Source organism: Gracilinanus agilis, chromosome 2 (assembly GCF_016433145.1).
Source record: "Gracilinanus agilis isolate LMUSP501 chromosome 2, AgileGrace, whole genome shotgun sequence".
Classification (NCBI taxonomy): Eukaryota; Metazoa; Chordata; class Mammalia; order Didelphimorphia; family Didelphidae; genus Gracilinanus; species Gracilinanus agilis.
The window spans coordinates 392,565,775-392,587,267 of NC_058131.1; the positions used below are offsets into that span (position 1 = coordinate 392,565,775).

The 21,493-nt window shown below is 42.9% G+C and overlaps 1 protein-coding gene across 1 annotated transcript in view; it reads left to right on the plus strand.

Annotated features, from left to right (window-relative positions):
• PDGFRB (platelet derived growth factor receptor beta) overlaps positions 1-5,039 on the plus strand; it is a 44,192-nt gene extending 39,153 nt beyond the window's left edge. The window contains exons 17-18 of the mRNA XM_044659863.1: positions 317-600; positions 1,616-5,039. Of these exons, the coding sequence (XP_044515798.1) occupies positions 317-600; positions 1,616-1,823 (492 nt within the window). The 3' untranslated portion in view covers positions 1,824-5,039. The remainder of the gene's footprint in view (positions 1-316; positions 601-1,615) is intronic.
• Positions 5,040-21,493: the final 16,454 nt, after the last annotated feature.

The following is a 21,493-nucleotide window of genomic DNA, read 5'->3' on the forward strand; positions in this document are numbered from 1 at the left end:
AGAGAGAGAGAGAGAGCGAGAGAGAGAGAGAGAGAGAGAGAGAGAGAGAGAGAGAGAGAGAGAGAGAGAGAGAGAAGGCCCTACCATGGTGGAGACAAGGATGAAAGCTATATGGTCCCAACTATGATTATTTTGGAGACCTTATTCTCATTGAGTGTGGAGTAGGAGTTGGATCTTGGTTTGTGTCTTCCCCCTCCCAGAGGTCAAATAAAATGAGATACAGATGAGAAGCAGAGATGATTTGATATGCAGTTATTAGAATCACAGCATGTAGAATGCTAAAGCTAGAAGCATAGATTGTTAGAGCTCCAGACAGTACCACTTCCTCACCTTACTTTTTGTTCTCTTCATTCCCAATGGGGAGCAGAAGTACCAGCAGGTAGATGAAGAATTTCTGAGGAGCGATCACCCGGCCATTCTTCGTACTCGAGCCCAGCTCCCTGTATTTGGTGGCCCAAGGGGTCCCCTCGACACCAGTTCTGTCCTCTACACAGCTGTGCAGCAGAATGAGGGGGACAATGATTACATCATCCCTCTGCCTGACCCTAAGCCTGAAGGACCTGATGCAGCCCCACTGGAGAGTTCCCACAGCCTTGCCAGGTAAACTGAGCGTTCTCTATCATCTAATGATCTACCACCAGGAAGTTCTAGCCCCATTGTAGTCTGTCCATCTTGATCTCCCACTATGGATAGAGTCCTGTCTAGGCAGAGTAAGAGGATCAAAAAAAAAAAAAAAAAGATAGTTGGAGACTAAGAAGAAACAGAGAGCAGGCAGCAAATCAGTTTTTTTTAAAATCCAAGCTCAACTACATGATCCTTTCATGTGTTCTAGAAAGATGGACTAGACAACAGTTCATATGAAAAGAACTTGGGTGTCCTAGGGACCTCAGCTTGAGTGAACATAGCATCTCAAAGAGCTAATGTGATCTTAGCCTATCTGAAAGGTCCCAAACAAAGTTGACAATCATCCTGCTGCCCCTTGTTCTCATTGGATCCCATCTGGAGTATTGTATCCAAATGTGGGCATCATTTTAAAAAAATATTATTTTTCCCTCAATTTCATGAAAAAACACATTTTTAGCATTCATTTTTTTAAAGTTTTGCATTCCAAATTCTCTCCCTTTTTTCTTATCCTTCTTCTTTCCCTCTGTCCCCACCCCTCTCCCTGAGACAGCAAATAATCTGCTATAGATTGTACATGTGTACATCTTTAGTTATCCAAGGATTAGGTACTATTACTAATGTTCTCCTGATTCTGCTCACTTCACTCTGCATCAGTTCATGTAGGTCTTTCCAAGTTTTTCTGAGAACATCCTTCTCATCATTTCTTATAGCATAATAATAGCCATTACAATCACATACCACAATTTTTTCAGTCATTCCCCAATGGATGGACGTCCCTTCAGTTTCCAATTCTTGCCACCACAAAAAAGACCTTCTACAAATATTTTTGTATTAATATATTTGTACAAAAAATCATTTCCCCTTTTTATGGGCATCATTTTTAGGAAGAATATTGACAAATGGGAACAATTCAGGGAAGGGAAAGCCCACAGCCACCATACTTTCCTACTCTCCCCCACTGGTCCCTTTACCAGTCTCGATTTTCTTCCAGCTCTACCCTTAATGAAGCCAACACATCATCCACCATCTCCTGTGATAGCCCCCTGGAGCTGCAGGAGGAACTAGACCCAGAACCAGAGGAGCCAGAGCCAGAGCCAAAACCAAAGCCAGAGCCAGAGCCGGAGCCAGAACCTGAGCCCAGGCCAATCTCGGATCACCAGGATCAGGGGCAGCCAGAGATGGAGGATAGCTTTCTGTAGCTGGAACTATCCAGGAGAAGAGCAGGCAACCCCAGCCCTGCCCCTGCTCTATTGAACCTCCTCTCTATTTCTTCTTCCCAGATGAATGTTGGCCTCCCTCAGGGGCAGAGAGGAGAGAAGAGGTGATGGCTGGTCCTTTTCCTTATGGGATAGAAGACTTCTAGCCCTAATGTGGCAGGGATTGGTCTGCCTTGAGCCCCCTGGGCTCTTTCCCAGCCAAGCGTCTTCCCTTGGGAAGAGGAAGGCAAAGTGCTTTTGCAGAGACTCCAGTAATAACTGTGGCTGACTGTTCTCCTGTCCCTTCCTATTTCAACCAACCACAGTCTCTGCCTGAGACTTCTCTGGGGAAATGAGGGGATTTTTAATCCTGTTGAGGGAACAGGAGAAGGGCATCAGTGAACACTATTCAGCGCTGGAATAAGGCCATTAAAATATAGAGGAAAGTGTGGGCAGGGTAAGGAGCCCATCATCCCTCCAGACCACCTCAGCCTCTGGCTTTCAGACTTACCTAGGAGTAGAGCCACATGGTGGCAATGCCTTAACAAGGCTCCTACCAGCTGTGCCTTCTGCCTGAGTCACTGGGTGGCTGAGGACTCTGCCTGCACTGGGACTGCCTGCTTCTTGGGAAGAAGAAATTTGGGGGGGAGGGAAGAGGAGTGTCCCTCCAGACTTTGGCCCTGGTGGAGTGAGAAGGGTAGAGGATGTGGGGTCCTAATATGAACATTATTCTGTGTGCTCACCTGCTCAGCTCCCAAGGATTAGGTGATCCCCAGATTCTCTTAACCTTTCCCAGAGGCTCAGTTGTGTAGGCACCCACAGAAGTCTCTTCTCCCTGGAAGAGAAGAAAGGTACATTAGAAACATACTTTGAACTCTTCGCCTCAGTCCTCCTGCCCTCACGCCAGCTGGCCTGGCCGCTGCCTTTGTATTTTCCCTTTGATATCTGACTGAGGGTCTATAGAAGGGGGCTGTCTTCATGCTCCTTAGGTTTCTCTTGTTTCCCCTGGTGACCCTAGTTCATCCCTATCCAACCCCACCCTACCCCCATCGCCATGGGGTGAGCCAAAACAAGACTGATGGGTGGGTGTTTCAGGAAAGATCTGAGCTCAATCCAAGGTAGAATTTAATGATCAGAGCTGTCCAACCATGTAGCAGGCTACCTCAGGGGGTCCTTATCTCCAGATCACTGAGCATGTTGGGGATAGACTAGAAGAGCATCCACTAGGGATGATGGAAAGAGGATCCCTGCAGGGGATGGACAATTGGACGAGATGGTTTCTGAAGTCCCTACGAAATCTCAGATATGAAAGTTTCCTCTAATGAGCCACTGAACTAAGGGGCTCTTAGAGCCACATTACTGAGGCTGTTCTCTCTGCCTCACCTAGAACCTGGAAAAATCTTGGGGTCTGGGGAGTCAAGATAGGGAAGCCTGCTTAAAAACTACAGAACCCACCTCCAGTGCTTATCACCTGGCTTACCTTGGGCAAGTCGTTTAGCTTACTTGTGCCTCAGTTTCCTCTACTATAAAATGAGAAGGTTGAACTAGATGGCCTCCGAGAACTGTTCAAGTCTCAAGCTGGATGATTCTGGATAATCTCCCATGCACATGTCCTTGGACAGAGCCAGGGGCTCCCATCCATTCAGGTGACCCCCTTGTTCATAAGCCTCTAGTTCTCCTGACCATGTGACCGGGTGATGTCCTTGATTGTCTCCATCCATTCACAGGGAACAGTGGCTACATTTGGGGCTGAAGTTAGGAATTATTGAATTGTTTTATGTGGCTTCTTCCTACCATCCCACGTCTTCCACCAGAGCAGCTTCACAACAGGCTCTGGCTTCCCCATCTCTCAGGCCACTTGGGCACCCTGAGCTTGGAAAGTCCAAGCACCAGGCAAACAAAAGGTGGGGTGGGGACTTCCCTTCTACCTGAGCCCTCTGAAGACATTTGACATATGGACACATGCTCTCATGTTCCCAGGATGTTTTAATTTCATCCAGGCTCACAAGGAGGGAGGTTCCACATTGACAAGTGATCAGATGTTGGGAGAACCTATGATTTTGCCTGCTTCCCTGACTCCTGGAGTCTACTCTTTGGCTATCCTGCTGGTGTCCTCTCGTGGTCAAGGCTTCTTTGGGACTGCAAAGCTCATGTCTACACTAGAAAATGTGTTTCAAGACCATCCAACTGCCCTGTCCTGGACTCTTTCCTCCCCTCCTCCATTAACCTGCTCCACAGAGGAGGGTTGCATATCGGGGCCTGAAGGGAACCTGCTTTGTTCAATACTTGGCTTTTAATCTATGAGCACAGAGAGACAAGAATCAACATTCCTTCTCCCTGACCAACCCGATGTATACAGAGTGCAGGGGAAATGCTGGGACAAGTGGGTTAGGGGTTCCCTGGCCCTCTTGGCTAATGATGAAGGAAATGACTGTGAGACAGCCTGGAGGGCCCAGTGCATGGGGTAGTGACTGTCTGATGGACTCATTTGCCCATTGAAGTTAGAGCTGGGCCCAGCATCGCCTGGCCTGGATTTGCTAGCAGAGAGCTTCTACTATTTCCAACCCCTTCAGCTCACCAGGGCCCCCTCTTTTGACCCATGCTAAGCCTAGACCAAGAAGAGTTTTAAAGCCAGGATTTTCTTAGTAAAAAATGTATTCCCACAGAGGCAGGGAAGTGGCCCAGCTAAGACAAAACAGTTGTCTTCTGGGTGTGGATTAGATAGTGGTCAGGGAGTAAGGACAGTAGATGAACAGGATGTAGGTAGCTAACTTGGCTGGATATTCCAGCACATGAACACATGCACATAGGAGTCTCCTCTCCTCCCTTTCCCTCCAGGCTCCCCCAAGCCAAAACAGTCTTCTAGAGGAGCTCCTAGAGATGCCTGGGCAGGGACTAGCCCTGAGCAAACCCATTCAGAGTTTCTCAGTTCTCTATACCTGAGCCCTTGGAGGGATGCCTGACTCTGTTGGCCTGTATTTAAAGACAGGGAGGGAATCATGGGTGGGAGGGAAGGCAATGGGAGGGCACTAAGGTACCAAAGATACCACCACCGCTAGCTTAAAGGTGTATGCTTAAGACTCACAATAACTCACATTTAAACAACCGAGATACTATTTTTTACACACTCAACTTTACATATCTGTATATGTTTTTGTTTTTGTTCTTTTTTTTTTTAAAGGAAAGGTTTCAGTATTAAACATGGTGCTCTGGACCCTCTGACTTGGCTGTTTCTTGGTGGGTCCTGAACCGAAGACTGTTGTGGCAGCTAGGGAAGGGAAGGGAAGGGAAGGGAAAGAAAAAGCACTTATTAAGTGCCTCCTGTGTGCCAGATGCTATGCTAAACATTTTCTGAATATCTCTTTTGAAGTAGGTGCTATTGTTACTCCCAATTTACAGTTCAGGAAACTGAGGCAGACAGAGGTTAAATGATTTGCCCAGGGTCATAGAGATAGTAAATATTTTGAATCAGGTTTTCCTAACTCTAGGCCCTGCATTCTATCCACTCTGTCCTAGCCACTGAGCTACCTAGCTGCCAGGAATATGGTCTCTATGAATATAACCAGGGTCAGTAAGGATCTGACACAACTGAAAAAGAACTAAACAACAGAAAATTTCAAGTAGGGGGTATTTGTAACCCTCTTGTAAAGTGATTTCAGGAGACTGATTTTTGCATAATAATATGTTTATTGATTATATCATATTTATTAGTTAGGTCAGCATCATAATCAACCAAGTGAGATAAGTGAACAGGGATGACCCAAGCTGGGTGAGGCAGCTTAATAAATAGACTTTTAGGAGCTCATTATTCAGCTTCTTCTTTGAACATCCCAAGACATCTTTAATTGGTGGTAGCTTATTAAGAGGTGGTCCATCAACCTATCCACCCCTACCCAGCCCCATAGGTAGACTGTTCACATATTCAGGAAGGAACCATCTCCTCTTTGTTTATTAACTGAATATTTTTTGTGGGGGAGGGAGAAATAATTTTATTTTCAGTTTTGTTTCCAATTCACATACATATACAGGTACTTCACAAAAGTATTAACTAAATTCTGCTAAAAAGGAAGATATTCCTTGGGATTCCCAAAGACAAAGAAAATTCAGGAAGCAGAAAACTGGATGGTATCTCTTATCCAGATCCCATATACAGGAATATATAATAATAATTCTCCCTACATAGGAATTAATATAGTATATAAAAATAAATTCTCACAGGGGTAATATAATAATAAAGCTAGAGAAGTAGGTTGAAATGGTTGAACAACTTGTGGCACATAATGGTGATGGAATATATTGTGCTATAGGAAATGATGAACAGGATGATTTTAGAAAAAGCTGGAAAGATCTACAAGAACTGATGCAGAGCAAAAGAAGCAGAACTGGGAAAACATTGTACAAAGTAATAGTAATACTGTGGGATGATCAACTGTGAAAGACTCAGCTACTCTCAGCAATGCAATGAACCGGGACAATTTTGAGGGACTTGGGGCAAAGAATTCTATCCACCTCCAAAGAAAGAACTGCTGGAGCCAAATGCAGTTCAAAGCGTATGATTTTTCACTTTAGTTTATTTGGGTTTTTATTTTGGGGTTTTGGCTTAATGATTATCCTCTTACAACACAATGAACAATATGGAAATAGTTTTTGCATGATAATACATGTACAACCCAGATCAAACTGCTTATTAGCTCTGGGAAGGGGGAGAGGAGGAGAGAGAGGGAGACAATTCGGATCATATGACTTCAGAAAACTTGGTAGAAGATTGCTATTATATGTAATTGGTAAAATACAATATCTTTATCAAAAAATAATAAGCTGTAAACGTTTTAGAATATCAGAACTGGAAAGGATCTTGGGACAGAGAATGACAAAGCTGGAAGGGACTTTTGTCACAGAATATCAGAGCTTGAGAGAACTTTACAATTAGAATATTGGAGCTAAAAGAAAACTAAGAGATCATCTAATACAGGACTTCTTAACATGGGGTCCATGAACTTTTATTTCATTTTGTTTTGATATTTTGATAACTATTTTTTTATTGAAATTTTTTATTTAATTAATTGATTTAGAATATTTTTCCATGGTTACATGATTCATGCTCTTTCCCTTCCTTCCTTTCCCTATAGAAAACGAGTAATTCCACTGGGTTTTACATATATGTCGTTGTTAATAACTTTTTAGAATTCATTTCCTTTGTAATCTATATTTTATGTTATACATGTAAACATTATTCTGAAATATTTCACCAGGAATGAAGAGCTGCCAAAGGGTTCCATGACACAAAAAAAGGGTAAAGAACTCCATATCTAGTCAAATCTGCTCATTTTGCACAGGAGAAGATATATGATGGCTTGCCTAGTGTCACATGGTGAATTAGTGGCAGGCTCAGAAAATTAGCCAGACTCTTAGCTAATGCTTAGCCCAGTGTGCTTTCTACCACATGGAGCCTTCTTTTTATTAGTTTTGTTGTTGTTGTTATAGCTGAGGATTGCTGGTGGTGCCTGCCAAGTTGGTGACTTGTTTAGGTCATGCTTAAGAAAGTGGTCCAGTGGGTCACTTGACCTGCTCCTTTCCCCATCCTGCATACAAGAATATTATCCAGCTCCCAATCAATGGGGACCATTCAAGATCTTTCCTTGATTCCTTCCTGATCTCTCCTTTGGGACATTCACGATTCTCTCTTGGCATTCACCAGTGCCCCATGCGTTTCAGCTTAGACTATTTAGCACAGCTTCAGAGAGGCTTGGTGAACACTGGGGCAATCTCTCATGCTAGCTGGAAAGTAGAGGAAACTGGTAGCAAGCATCCTGCAAGAGCTCATTGTTAAGGGTCAGACTCCGAGGACCTGAGGGAGGGCTCAGAACCTGGAAGAGAAGAAGGAGCTAAAGAGTGAGTAAGGGAATGTGTGTTTGTGCCGGGCCAGTGGGGTGGGGGAGGTGGGGAATAAGAAGGGGGAAGTAGAATAAAAGGGGAGCCAGAGAGGAAGAAAGGGAAGGAGAGCAGAATCAGATGGTGCCCCACTTGGGGTCTATGTATGTGAGATGGCATTTGGATCTGGGTGGCCATGGCCTTGGCAGTGCCTAAAGGGGGCACTGTGATGGTTTCTGTCCATGGAGAACGGAACATAGGACATGATCATTCCTGGGCATGGCCACTGGATCTGAATCAGGGAAGTGGTGACGACTTGAGCTGCCCAGACCTATGTGTCGTTACCAGAGACTGTCTGCGGTCTCTCTTCTGGTCAGACTACTCAGAACCCCTGACCCAGCCAGCACACAAGACAGCCATGCCCAGCTCCTTCTCACCTGGCTGGGCTGGGCTGGGGGTGGGGATGGAGTGCAGTGTTGGAGGGCACATGCAGCCAGTGCAGATTGGAGCAGAGGGCAGGGGATGTCTTATGTACCAGCCTGGGGCTCACACCCCAAATCTATCCAGGGACTTCAGAGCTACAAATCACCGGGACATCTTTCAGAGAAAGGGTATAGGCATGACACAAGCCGGCATCCTGTGATTTCAGGTCCAATATTGGGACAATAGGTCACTCGTTAGTTATTTAACAGTTAACAAAAGGAGGTTGAGTTAGCCAAAGTATGAAAAGAATATTCAATAGGATACTCGAGAGAGATGGATCCTCTTCATTGGACTGCAGTCTTGGGACAACATCCTCCAACTCTGTAGGGAACTTACCCAATGTGAGTGGACACTTTTGTGCCCTTAGGTGGCCAGGAAGTCATGTCAATAAAGCCAGAGATTACCAGGAAGCTGGACAAAAGGGAGGCTCAGGGGCACAATCAAACCCTTCTGCAGCTGCCATCTTCTCTCCCTCCAGCCACTCAAATCCCAGGGTCAGCTTTGTTACCTTTCAGGGAAAAACTATCCTAACCCATTTTTTTTTGCAAGGATTGGAACACCTGGGAATATAGGGAATATAGTGGTCCTCTGATGAGAGGTCTAATGACTATAACAAGGGTCTTGAAGTCAGAAAGATCTGAGTGCAAATCTTACCTTGAATACCAGTTATATGTGCAACCCTGGGCAAATTACAACCATTTCAGGCATTAATTTCCTCACCTGTAAAAACAGAAGATTGGACTTGAAGACTTTTACAATTCCACCCAGCTGTAAATCTGTGATTCTGGATTCATATGAAATCTGAATATCCAGGACACAGGGGAGGTGGCGAGATATAATGAAAAATTACAGTATACCGATTGTCCAGAGACTCAGGGGGACACAATATGGAGAAAAGTCTTGCTTTCAATATAACCTCACATATGAGTTTGGGCCAGTCATTTAATTTCTCTGAACCTCGGTTTCCTCATCTGCAAAGTGGTGGGGGAGGGACAGCTAGGTGGGTCAGAGAATAGAGTGCTAGGCTTAGAGACGGGAGGTCCTGGGTTCAAATATGACCTCAGGTACTTCCTGGCTGTGTGACCCTAGGTAAGTCATTTAATCCCAATTGCCTAGCCCTTATCACTCTTTTGCCTTGGAATGGATTCTTAGTATCAGTTCTAAGACAGAAGGTAATAGTGGTGGGACCATTCAATCCAAAAATTATTTATTGTTGTGACTATTGACCTATACAAAGTACTGGGGATGGGCAGCTAGATGGTGCAATGGATAGAGTGCCTGGCCTATAATCAAGAAGACCTGCATTTGGGTATGACTTCAGACACTTACTAGCTGTGTGACCCTGAGCAAGTCACTTAACCCTGTTTGCCTCAGTTTCCTCATATATAAAATGAGCTAGAGAAGTAAATAGCAAATTGCCAAGAAAACCCCAAATGGGATCACGAAGAGTCAGACATGACTGAAACCACTGAACAACAACAACAACAACAACAACAACAACAACAACAACAACAACAACAACAACAACAATGGATGAGGANAACAACAACAACAACAACAACAACAACAACAACAACAACAACAACAATGGATGAGGATATAAAAATAAAATGAAGAGGAAGGAAAAAGTCCCTGCCTTCAAGGAATTTACATTCTAATTTTTGAACTCTCTTCTAGCTCAGACATTCTCTCCTTCCATCCCTCCAACCAGTGTTAATCCTCCACAATTAACCCCTAAAATATTTGCTCAGAATCCCAGGCAGGTTTGGCTGGGCCCCCAAGCCATGTGTCAGAGGAGATAATGTGCCCTGCTGCTGCTACTACTACTACCTGGGGAATGTTCTCCTATGCCACGTGGCCATGTGTCACTGAGGAGCCCTGTGGAACCTCAGGGAGCCTCATTTCCTTCTCAGGGATATTCTGAGATCCTGAAATATCAGGCTAGACAGAGCCCAAAGTCTGAGACTGGAGCAGATTCTAGCTCCAGAGGGAAGAGGCAAAGAGATATATAAAGAACCTTCTGTGACTCACTGTTGCCAACTCACTTTCCAGGTACAGGGGCCTGGAAAAGAAGATGGCACTAAAGAGTGAGTCATTGAGAGGATGTGGCAAGGGAAAGGACAGGCTGGAAGGGTAAGAAAAGGGAAGTGGAAGCGAGGAAAAGCCAGAGGGGAAGCAGGAGGCAAAGATGTCCTAAACTATGTTTTGGGAGCAGAATGGGTAAAATGATAATTGCATGGCAAATCTTCCAATGGGAGGCAGACAATCTGGCAAGTCACGAGAGAAAGCAGAGAAGTACCTGCAGAGCAGACACCTATACAGGGGGGTTGTTGACATTTAGGTCCCACCTCCGGGCTCCCTCTCTGTGCCTTTTTGGCTGTGAGAGCCATAAACGCCACATTTTTTAAAATGTAATTTCGTGAGAGCCATACAGTGCTCACAGTGGGCCTGAAAAAAAATTGACTTTATGGCTCCTGCAGAAAGAGCCATATCTGGCCCTCAAAAGAGCCAGATATGGCTCAAGAGCCATACGTTGCCAACCCCTGTTCTAGACTCTCAATGAGAAAAGGGACCTTAGGAATCATTTAGTACCACCATCAGGAATATCTCTTATTGCAATGTCTACTGCTCCTAATGCCTGAATTAGAGGATTAGGCCTAAAACAGTTGAATGTGATGAGCCTCACCAGTCTGCGACCATGAATTCACCCAAGTCCATGGTCCGGTTCTGTTGTTCCAGTTTAGGGCTGCCCCCAAACATCTTGTATCCTCTTCATTAGAGTTGTGTCGTCTAGGACCATAACTAACCTTACATTATTATATCATAGCTCCTAGATTAAGACCATAGCTTATCTTATATAATTATTTTAAAGCTCCTAGATTTAGACTTATTATAATTAGAGTCCCTAGATTTAGAATTAAAAGGGACCCTAGAAATCACTGAGCTCACCGTTATTTTTGAGAGGAGGACACAGACCTGCAGAACACAGGGGATTTGGCCAAGGTTGTTCAGATCATCATGAGTGAGCTGGGGCTAGGAAGGCACCTCATTTCCAGCCCAGAGAAGAAGCCTAGAGTAGTGGAAAGAGCATTGGCTTGAGTCAGAGGAACTGAGTTTGAATCTTGGCTCTGTTGTTTACTCTCAGTTTCTTCATCTCTAAAATAGAAGGATCAGACTAGTTACATCTAAAGGGGGGTTTCAGTTCTAGAGAATCATGGGATCATCTATGATCATATAGAACTAGAAGACCTTAGAGGCCACTGAGTCTGACTTCTTCACTTTATAGATGAGAAAACTGAGGAAAACAGAAAGAGGTCAGGGGATTTCCCCAGAGTTACCTGCTAATTAATATCTGAAATGGGATTTCAACTCAGGTCTTCCTGACTCTTAAGTCCAGTGTTCTATCCAGGACTCCATGATGCCTCTACTTGCATTCTTTTCCATTACCTTCAGGATTTTCCAATCTCTTTCATAGTGACAATTAAATGAGGTTTATTAGAAAGCCTCTTAGTAGCTGGGGTCTCCATCATGGGCTGAAGGAGAAGTAGAGAAAGGAGACCGACTATGTTGGAGGACTGGGAGTGGTGTTGAACATGTTTAATTGTGAGGGAGTGATTGATGGACTTTGAACTTTGAATATTTCACAATTCTTGTCTCCTTTCTTCACTTTCTAGACAACCCCACCCCTGTCTGCTTCTCAGCCAGTTCTCTCCACTGAGCCCTACGTAGTCCTGGGAGCAGACTTTTCCCCATTTCCCCCACATACACACTTTTCTACTGCCTCTTCCACCTCTACTTCAATTGTTTGGTTGTTTTTCATCTGTGTCTGATTCTTTGTGACCCCATTTAGGATTTTCTTGGCAAAAATACTGGAGTGGATTGTCATTTCCTTCTCCAGTGGATCAAGGTAAACAGAAGTGACTTGCCCAGAGTCATACAGGTAATTAATATCTAAGGCTGAATTTGAACTCAGGACTTCCTGACTCCAAGACACCTGTGCCACCTAACTACCCCTCTACCTGTACAACTTAATTCAAATTTTGCTTTCCCCTGGAGACATGACTTCCCTCGAAATCCTCTGGTTTGGTGGCCTCTCTTTCTACCATTCCCTTCGCCCATGTGGCCAAGAGGAGGGGTTGGCATATACCTTGTTCCTGCTGCTTTTTTCCACTCTATGATTGAATGAATGAAATAATAAACAGAGGCAAACACATTTATCAAGTGCTTACAGCTTCTTAAGTGCCAGGCACTTGAGCTAAGCATTAAGAATACAAATGTGAGATATTCCCTTAGTCTGGAGGAGTTTACATTCTAATAAAGAAAGACAACCTATATTGGATGTGATTACCAAGGAAGGGAGTTTTCATCAGGGGAGTCATGGAAATAATAAGTTGATCCATAAAGCTGTATATTGTTGATTACTGGGACCAGAGAAAAGGGAGAGGGGAAGTTGGAGAAGGGAGTTACATGTAAACAGCACAGCAAATGGCAAGATGACCCTGGATTGAGAGCTGGATAGGAAGTGAAGCATTGTCTGGTCTTGATCTTGTGTTTGTATTCATTCACTCACCAGCTACGATAGCTCAGCCCCATGGCAGGAGTTCTAAAGATGGGTGGATTCATTTTCCTCAGAGACTGCCTGGTTATACGGGTCTGATTTAGAGGGTACAGCTTCTAAGGAGAAATAGGAAAGAAGACAAGATGTCCCATTTGTTTCATTCTTCTATCATCTCTCAACAAGCTCTTTCTTCTCTTTCAAAGGCTACTCTAGAAGTCCTGGGTTCAAATCTGAACTGAGGCACTTCCTAGCTGGGTGACCCTGGGCAAGTCACTAAACCCCAATTGCCTAGCCCTTCCTGCTTTTCTGCCTTGGAACCAGTACTTAGTATCAATTCCAAGTCAGAAATTAGGGGTTAAAAAAAAGGCTACTCTTTTGGCTTATCCTACCTTTCAGCAGTCATATCCAGATCTCTTCTCTCTACTTCATTTGATGATTTTATCACCTGGATTATTCTCCTATCCACACCTTGCTCTGCCACCATCCTATAATGGAAGGATGCCTACAAGTAAAGCTACTACAAAAGACATAACTAGGACAGTAGTGGAGAAATTCCCGGACTTGGGAGTTGGGGTTTCCCAGGATGAGATCTTAGCTCTATCACTGGCCAGTTGTGTAACATTAGGCAAATCACTTTACCTCTTTGAGACTTTTTCCTCATCTGAAAAATTAACTTTCATTACCTACTTCACCAGGTGGTTGAAGGAAAGTATTTTGCAAAACTTGAAGTACTCTAGAAATGAGAGTTGTTAACTTTAGAGATGCAAACAAGGACCTGTTAAGTCAGGGGAGGGAGAAAGTACTTCCTGCTGGAACATGAATGATAATAGTTCCATTTTACATGGTACCTTAGTATTCAAACAGATCTTCTATCTCATTGATTAAGCATTCCCTCCAAAGAGCAGTCAAAAATACTGATTTATGGCCTCAAACACTTCCTAGCCATGTGACCCTGGGAAAGTCACTTAACCTTGATTGCTTAGCCCTTCCACTCTTTTGTCTTAGAAGATAACAGTTGAAATATCTCTCTCTCTCTCCAGGTCTGTTTCCTCCTCTCAAAAATGACAAAGTTGAACTCAGTGATCTCCAAGATTCCTTCTAGCTCTAAATCTAGGAGGTATAATTATATAATAAATCTAAATACACTATATGTATTTATACACACACACAGAGCTATAGTTCAAGGCTTTGGGACCATCAAGATAAAAATATAACAATCCCTACTTTCAAGGACTCAGTCTACAAGCATTTCTTGAGTACTTATTACATGCCAGGCCGTGAGTTTACATACTGAGTATACAAAGGAGAAGGAAATGGCAAACCACTCTAGTATCCTTGCTGAGAAAGCTTGTCGATGGGGTTACAAAGAGCTGGACGTGACTAAACAACCACATACAAAGGAAGGCAAAAAGTCCTTGCCCACAAGGAGCTCACATTTTAACCAGGGAGACAACATGTAAACAGTTATGTACAAGGATGCTATGACCTGAGATAAATTGAAGATATTGACCGAAGGAAGACACTAGAATTAAGGGCTCCTGGTGTTATATTTAAATCCTGAGAAATGTTGGAGTCGCCTTGATTGACAGGGGAGGCAGTTGGAGAGATTGGAATGTTCCCAGAGGCCATGAGCCAAGGGCAAAAGTTGGTTGGCCTGAGAATATAAATACCCCTAACAGCCACCTGGAGGGGCTCTCTCTGATTTTGGACTTTGGTCCCTAGATCTTTAGGTCTCTGAATCTTCCTAGCTCTTTAGGTCTCTGGGTCCCTGGGTGGTGAAGGAAGGAAGGGAGGTCTGAAGAAGAAGAGGGTGAGTAGGATCTATATATTTCCTGAAGGCTGTGAGGGCAAATACAACACTAAAAACCAATAGTGAGAAGCTGAGAGAAAATCACCAACACAGCTGCATCAAGGACAGTCACTTTCTGGTTTGGCATCAGCCAGACTGAGCCAGAGGGGTTGTGAAGAATAAAGCTCCAGCTTCTACTAAGACAATAGCCTCCAGCTCTGAGTGAATATAGATTATAGATATTAGATTGACAGGGTCTCCAATCCCCAACCCTTATCCTGATTATCCTTTCCCTAATTATAGATCATAGATAAAAGTGTTCAATAAATACCTTCCTGAGTGGTCTTTATAGCATGACCCTTGGGGAGGGAGCAACGCAGTCAGATAAACAAACGTGATCCAAGGCTAATCAGAGCCCAATATTAATAATTGATCCAACCCCAGGTTGGACCTGAAAGGGTTACCCATCCACCTAACCTTTTGGGGTCCTTCCCTGGGCAACTGTTATTGAGAGGAGAAATTATAACATCTAGCAAGGGTGATTGGGGTTGTGTTCCCCCATTACCAGCATCTAGGGAGAATACAAAGATACATCCATCTCACTGGTATCCATATCTCCCTTGGGACCTCAGGACTCTCTTTCTTTATAACACTGGAGAAAGGCTTTTTGTAAAGGTAGATTTTTGAAGGAAGCCAGGAGGCATCGATGAGGAGGGAGAGAATTCCAGGCATGGGGGACAGGATAGCGAGTTAATATAAATGGAGTTGGTAGATAGAGACTGTGCATAAAAAACAGTAAGGAGACCTCCAGTGTCACTGGATCAAAGAAAACACAGAGGAGAAAAAGGCAGAAGAAGAATGGAAACATAAAAAGGATTGTGAAGGGCTTCAAAAGGAAGCTTTATTTTTTTATTATTTTTAATTGAAAATTTTCATTTAATTAATTGATTTAGAATAGTTTTCCATGGTTACAAGATTCATGTTCTTTCCCTCCTCTTCTCCCAACCCCCTCCTGTAGCCAATGAGCAATTCCACTGGGTTTTACATGTGTCATTGATCAAGACCTATTTCCATATTATTATTAATATTTGCATTAGGGAGATCATTTAGAGTCTACATACCCAATCATATCCCCATCGACAAAAGGAAACTTTAAAAAGAATTTAATATTCAATACTGAGGAGTAATAGGGAACCATTGGAGCTTTTTGAATGGAAGGAATGAAGTATACATTCTGATGATATAAAAGAAATGCAAAGAGGCAGATTGAAACCTCTATGTGCGTGTCTACCCTGTATGACTTTTGTTCTTGCCCTCCCCTAAGTTTGCCACAGTAATCACCCATTGGGACTGGGAGCCTTCCTCCATTTTTCTTGACATCTGGAGTGACAAGAAGAGCATTTGGACCAATTGAAAGGTTATCCTCTGCTCTTCACCCATTATCAGATCATACTTTTTTTTTTAATTTTTTTTTAACCCTTAACTTTTGTGTATTGGCTCCTTGGTGGAAGAGTGGTAAGGGTGGGCAATGGGGGTCAAGTGACTTGCCCAGGGTCACATAGTTGGGAAGTGTCTGAGGCCAGATTTGAACCTAGGACCTCCTGTCTCTGGGCCTGACTCTCAATCCACTGAGCTACCCAGCTGCCCCCCCCCCATACTTTTTTTACTTATGTATTTTTTTTTTTGGACAACATCTCTTAGACTCTAATTCTTTGTGGTAATTAATTCCCTGTTTATAATATGATCCAACCTGCTCATGTCATCCTCTAAGCAATACCCATTTTCCAGTCTTTGGATGAGAGGTGTCAAACTCAAATAGAAACAGAGCCTACTTATCCATAATAAGAATCGTAAGGACCACCTGTTGAAGCTGTAAAATGTAATTCTAATGTATTTTTACTTATTTTGTTACATATTTTCCAAATACATTTTAATCTGGTTCCCGTTGTACTTGGGAGACTTGTGGACCAGGGGTTGTGGGCTCATACAAGAGACACCTCTGCTGTAGGGAATGGAGCACACCTTGATTTATAGCAAGACGACACCACAACTAGAATATCGGTATTAAAAATATGGCTTTTGTTTCTTAGGTAAAAATTGGACTCATTAAAGTAATTTATAGCACTTTAAGATTTGCAGAACATTTATATACATTATGCCATTTGTTCCTTCACAGAGGGAATAGTCTTTAAGCTGAGCCTTGAAGGATAGACAGGAGTTCCAGGGGAGGAAATAGAAAGGAATGGGAAGGGAGGGTGGATGTTCCATTGATAGAGACCAGCCAGGTGAGTATGGAGTATGCATAGAGAAAGGTGAGTAGTCTAATTTATCCAATGCCTTTAAAGAGTTTATGGGAAGGGGCAGCTGGGTAGCTCAGTGGATAGAGAGCCAGGCCTAGAAACGGGAGGTGCTAGGTTCAAATCTGGCCTCAGACACTTCCCAGCTGTGTGATCCTGGGCAAGTCACTTGACCCCCATTGCCCACCCTTACCACTCTTCTGCCTTGGAACTAATTTACATTATTGATTCTAAGATAGAAGGTGAGGAATTTTAAAAAAAAGTATATGAGGGAGAAAGGTTCTGGGAGATGTGATGGAAAAAGTAGCCTGGGGATCAGAATGTGCCTAGAATTTATCCTGTCAGCAATGATTAATGAGATTTAAAGGTTTGAAGCAGGGGAGTGGCGCATTTATGTTACAGTGTTCATACATCGCCTCATCCGAGTCTCACAACAGTGCTATGATCTAGGATGCAAGCATGATGGAGCTTCGTTTTATAGTCGTGGAAGCCGAGACTCAGGGAGGCTAAGTAACTTGCTCACGATCTCCCAGCAAGGAAGAGTCTGGGCTTTGATCCCAAGCCCGGCATCTTTCATCTCTATTGGGTAGCCCATATAACAGACCTGCGTTCCGAGACGATTATTCTGACTGCGGTATGGAGGAGAGATGGAAGGGGAGAGAGTGAAAGTGGAACAGCATGTTCTGAGACTATTTCCGGAGTCTAGGCAGGTGGTGATGAAGAGCCTATACTCTAGTATTCTATTTTATCCTATACTAGGTGAGTGGCAGGGGAAGGGAAGGGCAGGGGAGGGGAGAAGCATTTATTAAGGTCTAACTACACGCTAGGAGCTGTTCTATGTACTTTACAAATATTATCTCTTTTGGAAGTAGAGAGGGAGCTAAAAACACACGGAATGAACACTTGGTACCTGGTACCTGACTGGTCAAAGAGGACTTAGTGCCTTGGTACCTGATTGGTCAAAGAGTACAAGGACATAGCATCATAGATTTAGACACAGGAAATATAAGCATTCAGACTTGGGAGACAGCAACAATAGAGCTATCACCAACAGAATTAGTAGGGTTAGGGGGCAGCTGGGTGGCTCAGGGGATTGAGGGCCAGGCCTAGAGATGAGAGGTCCTGAGTTCAAATCTGACCTCAGATACTTTCTAGCTGTGTGACCCTGGGCAAGTCACTTAATCTCCATCGCTAGCCCTTACTGCACTTCTGCCTTGGAACCAATACACAGTATTGATTCTAAGATGGAAGGTAAGGTTAAAAAAAAAAAAGAAGAATTGGTAGGGTCAGAAAGAAGAGTAGATTTTGTGGTCATGTCCACCTCATTTTGGGACAAGTTAAGCTCAAAGTTTTGTGGACACAGTTTACAATTACTCATTTGCGGCAGCTAGATGGTTCGGTAGATAGCTAGAAGGACATGGAGTCAGGAAGACCTGAGTTCAAATGTAGTCTCAAACATTTACATGCTGAATGACCCTGGAAAAGTCATTGAACTTCTGCTTGCCTTGGTTTCATCAACTGTAAAATGGGGATCTGTAATAGCAGACAACTCCCTAGTTGTGTGACCCTGAGCAAGTCACTTAACCCCTGTTGCGTAACCTTTACCATTCTTCTGCCTTAGAACTGATATTTTTAAAAATTTAAATTTATTTTTATTTCTTTATTTCCATCGAATTGATGTTTCCTATCAGTTCTAAGGCAGAAGTTAAGGTTTTTTAAAGTACTTAGTATAATGCGTGGCACATAGTAGGTGCTATATAAATCCTTCTCTTTCTCCTCTTCATCTCCATTCCACTTCTGCCACCAAAACAATGACCATGCCATCAAATTGCTCTACTTCTTGCCTGAATTAATATAATGAGCTTCTCTTTATTGATTCCCCCTTTCTCTGATCTCTTTCCCCAATTTATCACCTGGTAAATTTTCATAGGTTTGTTGATAACATTCAAAGCCTTCCAATGACTCTGTACTGCCTACTGAATCAAGTCTAAACAAAGTCTTTATATTGGCATTCAAGGCCCTACATGGTCAGGTTCTGACCTATCTTTCTAGTTTCCTTCCTAATTACTCCCCATCAGGAACCCTAACTTTCAGCAAAATTGGATTCTTGTCCTCCCCCAAAGTGCTTCTCAGCTCCCCATCTCTCTTTTTTTCTCATCATCTCCTTCTTCCTAGAATACTAAGAGAAAACAGGCTCCTGTGATGCCAAAAAATGACGACTTTCCCTAGCATGATGGGCTACTCCTAAACTCACTGCACAGGAGCAAATCTGGCCCAGAGCTATCCATTTCTTCACTTCTAAGGTAAGCCTTCCCTAATCTACTAAATCCAGAGATCAAAGCTGAGTGGTTCTGCCATCTGGAGCCCTAGTTAGATGTACCCATAGCACCCTCTCCCCCCAACCTTCATTGCTGCTCTTCCCAGACTCCTTAGCTGCAAAAGCTTCCAATTTTTTTTTCAATTTTCCTTTGCTCCCTGACTAGACTCAGATCACTTTAATTTTATAAGGGAAATACAAATTCAAAAATATTCCAAAAACCTACAAGAATATTATGCCTAAAAGTCATCTGACCAAGCTCAGTGACTGGTCACTTCAATAATTTGTGGAATCTATGCTACTGAAGTTCCTCTTAACTCATGCAGGGAGGGGTTCCAGTTGGCTCGGGCCCCAAGGTCTTTGGCCTTGTTCTGTACAGGATCTTAAAACCCCAGTCCCAAACTCTTTCTTCCAAACCAGTTCTTCTCTAACAAAAATGGCTCTTTATCCCCATGTCTGGCACTCTGGGGTTAAATTATTGATTTAACTTGGGTCTTCCTGTCTCCAAGGCCAGCACTCTCTTCACTGTGCCACTTACCAGCTAGGTACACTATTTTTAAAATTTGTTGACACACTCCCAGCCAATCAGCAAGACTCGAGTTTTCTGATGATCTTTGGTGCTCCTCCTACACACTTCCTTCTTATTCCTTCTCCCTATCCTGAATCTGACTTCCTCCTTGGCATCACTGAATGAGATACATGGCTAATGGTGATAGAGTATTTTATTTTATTTTTTTATTATTTAAGTATTTTTCTATGGTTACGTGATTCATGTTCTTTCCCTCCCTTTTCCCTTCCCCACTCCTAGAGCCAACAAGCAATTCCGCTGGCTTATACATGTATTAGGTGATAGAGTATTTTAAGGCTTGCAAAGCATCTTAAAAATATGATTTCACTTTATCTTTGTAACAACCTTGAGAAATGGGTGCTATTATTATCCCCATTTTATAGATGAGGAAACTAGCCAAGAGAGGTTTAATGATTTGCCATTTAATGATTTTTTTTTAATGATTTAACGATCTGCACAACTAATAAGTGTCAAAGGCAGAATTTGAACTTGGGTCTTCTTGACTTCAAGTCCAGCACTCTCTCCACTGTGCCACCTACCTGCTAGGCACATTATTCATCATTACATTATACATCAGTACATTATTCAAAGATGGAAATTTAAAATTCATCACAAAGGGTATTTACAAATGTCCTTCCCCTCTGCAGCATCTGCTCAGTTTCTAACCATCTCCTTTAATCTTCCAGCTCCCAAAGTCAGAAACGATCTCTTTTTTTCCAGAAAGTTTCTTATTGCAGGTCCATTGTATTTTAGTTGAGAAACTGCAGAGCAAAAGAGAGATCAGAAAGTAGAGTTAGGAGCTTTGGGTCTGAATCATGCCTAAGACATTTAGCAGCTGTGTGATCATGGGTGTGTCACTCAGACCTCTCTGAACTCCAATTTCTTTATCAGTTAAATGCTATTAATCATACTCACACTAACTGATCCAACTATTCTGAGGACAATTTGGAACTATGCCTAAAGGACTATAAAACTGTGCATATCCTTTGATCCTGTAATACCACTATTGGGTCTGAATCTTAAAGAGATAATAAAAAAAAGGGGAAAGGACATGCTTGTATAAAAATATATATGGCAGTTCTTTTCTGTGGTAGTAAAGAATTGGAAATTGAGGGGATGCCCATCATTTGGGGAATGACTGAACAAGTTATAGTATATGATTGTAATGGAATACTATTGTACCATAAGAAATGATAAGCAAGATGATTTCAGAAAAAGCTGCAAAGATCTGCAGGAACTGATGCAGAGTGAAATAAGCAGAACCCGGAGAACATTGTATACACACTAACAGCAATATCATACAGTCTTCAACTGTGAAAACTTGGCTATTCTCAGCAATGCAATGACCTGGGACAATCCTGAAGGACTTATGATGGGGAATACTCTCCACCTCTAGAGAAAGAACTGTTAGAGTTAGATGGATGTGACTCAAAGCATACTATTTTTCATGTCATTGTATTTACAGTTTTATTTTGGAGTTTTGGTTTTGTTCGAGTGTGCTCTTATAACAATGACCAATATGGAAGTTTTTATAAAGAAGTGGGTAAATCTTGGTTAAAAGGAGGGATAAAAGGGATATAGGTAATTTGGAAGGGGAATGAAGGGGATAGCTGAGTGTAGGGAAGGGATGAATGAAGTGGTATATAGGAAGGTAAGGGAATGACAGGGAGTATACAGGAGGACCGCTTAAACAGACTTATTCATCGAGGCTAGAGACAAAGGATACTGAGAAAATAGGCTGAGGTTCTTCAATCAGGGAAGCTATCTCTAAGGTACAGGGGAATTGGGCC